Source organism: Penaeus monodon, chromosome 28 (genome assembly GCF_015228065.2).
Source record: "Penaeus monodon isolate SGIC_2016 chromosome 28, NSTDA_Pmon_1, whole genome shotgun sequence".
NCBI lineage: Eukaryota > Metazoa > Arthropoda > Malacostraca > Decapoda > Penaeidae > Penaeus > Penaeus monodon.
In genome coordinates, this window is record NC_051413.1 from 39,199,160 (window position 1) to 39,200,941 (window position 1,782).

The 1,782-nt window shown below is 35.1% G+C and overlaps 1 protein-coding gene across 1 annotated transcript in view; it reads right to left on the reverse strand.

Moving 5' to 3' along the window:
* LOC119591585 (geranylgeranyl transferase type-2 subunit alpha-like) overlaps positions 1-1,782 on the reverse strand; it is a gene marked incomplete in the record, with an annotated part of 9,586 nt that overhangs the window by 2,594 nt on the left and 5,210 nt on the right. Inside the window, 2 exon segments of the mRNA XM_037940345.1 lie at positions 758-886; positions 1,274-1,487. Of these exon segments, the coding sequence (XP_037796273.1) occupies positions 758-886; positions 1,274-1,487 (343 nt within the window).

Sequence of the window (1,782 nt, forward strand, 5' to 3'; positions counted from 1 at the left end):
ACAGTGTCTTCAGGCAAGCGTTAGAACTAAAGAATAAAATCCTCACTAATTCCCACAATAAACAAGAAAAGGTCTACATTATATTATCTAGCTAAATCCTGCAATTTTATTTCTTAATGCCTCAGGTTAGTTTTTTATGAACAAGTATCACAATTTTTTTTTAATACTAAACCTTTTATGCTTCTTTCAAGCTTGGATCATCTTTAGTGTGCTACAGAAAATAATCTTTTGTTGTTTTTTAATTACATAAAGGTAAAATTTAAAACACTATGTATTGGTAGAGGAATGCTATAAGCTGAAGAAAAGTTATATCACTAAACTTGAACCCAAAGCTTTTGAGCCAGCAAAAACACCTAGAGGTACATGTAACCATGGCAGCCCATGCCAAGCTGCCATATGTTTTCATGCCATATGAGCACTGAGAACTTCCTGGTTTGCAGCTCTAATAGATATGTATGACATAATGAGGTCTAAGTGCTGCTTTCTGGCCTATATTCCCAAAGAACCATCCAGCTACCACAGTGAAAAGTCTGCATGATAGAAAGACTATATGACTGTGTCCTGAGTGAGATGACTATTTTCTGTATGGCATGTCATACAGAAAATAATCATCTCACTCAGGCCAGAAAGCATGCAATTCAAAGGTAAAAGGTTAAAGCCATTAGCTTTCGAATGGATGTTTATGGTTAGGCATGTAGATAGCATATATATGGTAATCAACTGTTTAATATCACCTCAAAACCAGCTTGGAACTTACTCATATCTGCATAATATTTTGTGCGAAGTGGATCAAGGTCCTGAAGTTGTGAAAGGTAACTGCTGATCTTTTCTTGATGGCTGTAGGAGTCCAGAGCCCACATCACATCTACTATGGTTAATAACACCCCTGTAAACATTTATAAAATTCACAATATATTAGTCACGAGTTTCACTTCACAAAATTCTATGATAATCTATGACTGCTTAATAGCTTATTTTTTGCTCTAAAAAATCAACAAGCTGTAAGCTACAGATAGCTTACAGCCCATACAACTTAGGTGATTAGGATGTAGCTGGTTCTCTGACCAACCTACTCATTTCTAACAGTGTAATTTTACTTTCAAGTGTAATGCCTTTTTCTAGTCTCTAAGATTTTCCTATGATAATATAAAATAAGTAATCTTGATCTTAAGGTTAAGTCAATATCAGGACAGAAATGCTTTTCCTACACTAAAGAAGGTAAGCAATACTTAAACATGGAATACAAAAATTAAGCTAGCCATCATTTACTTACATTTGTTACCAGGGTCCAACTCATCTAAAGTTATACAGTTCTGCTTGACTTCTTCCAACGTCGATCTGGTGAGACCTGTTAGATCCTCCTCAAGCTCTGTCATCCACACTACGGAGGTTGCTCCAGGGGACACAGTCAAGCTTTTCTTGCTGCAGGAATTAAAGCTGATTGCAATGGAGTGCTCACCCTCTGACAGTTCCTTCAACTGTACAACCTGAAAGAATCAATGTTATACATCAATAAAGGAGATTTAATATACAAATAGGTAGCTTAACTGAGTTATGGTGATCTGATTTATTTATTTTTTTTTTTTTCCACAACTACTTTACTACTTTTTTACCCTGCACCAAGAAAAAAAGAAAAAGAAATGTTTCCTAGATATTACCATTTTATAATGCAGTGAATAAATGTTGAATTTTTAATGGTTATAGCCCTATTTGTCACAATGTATGGCTTGCCATGACTCTTTTCTTATCAATGAGACATATGGCATCCACTAACATATCTGG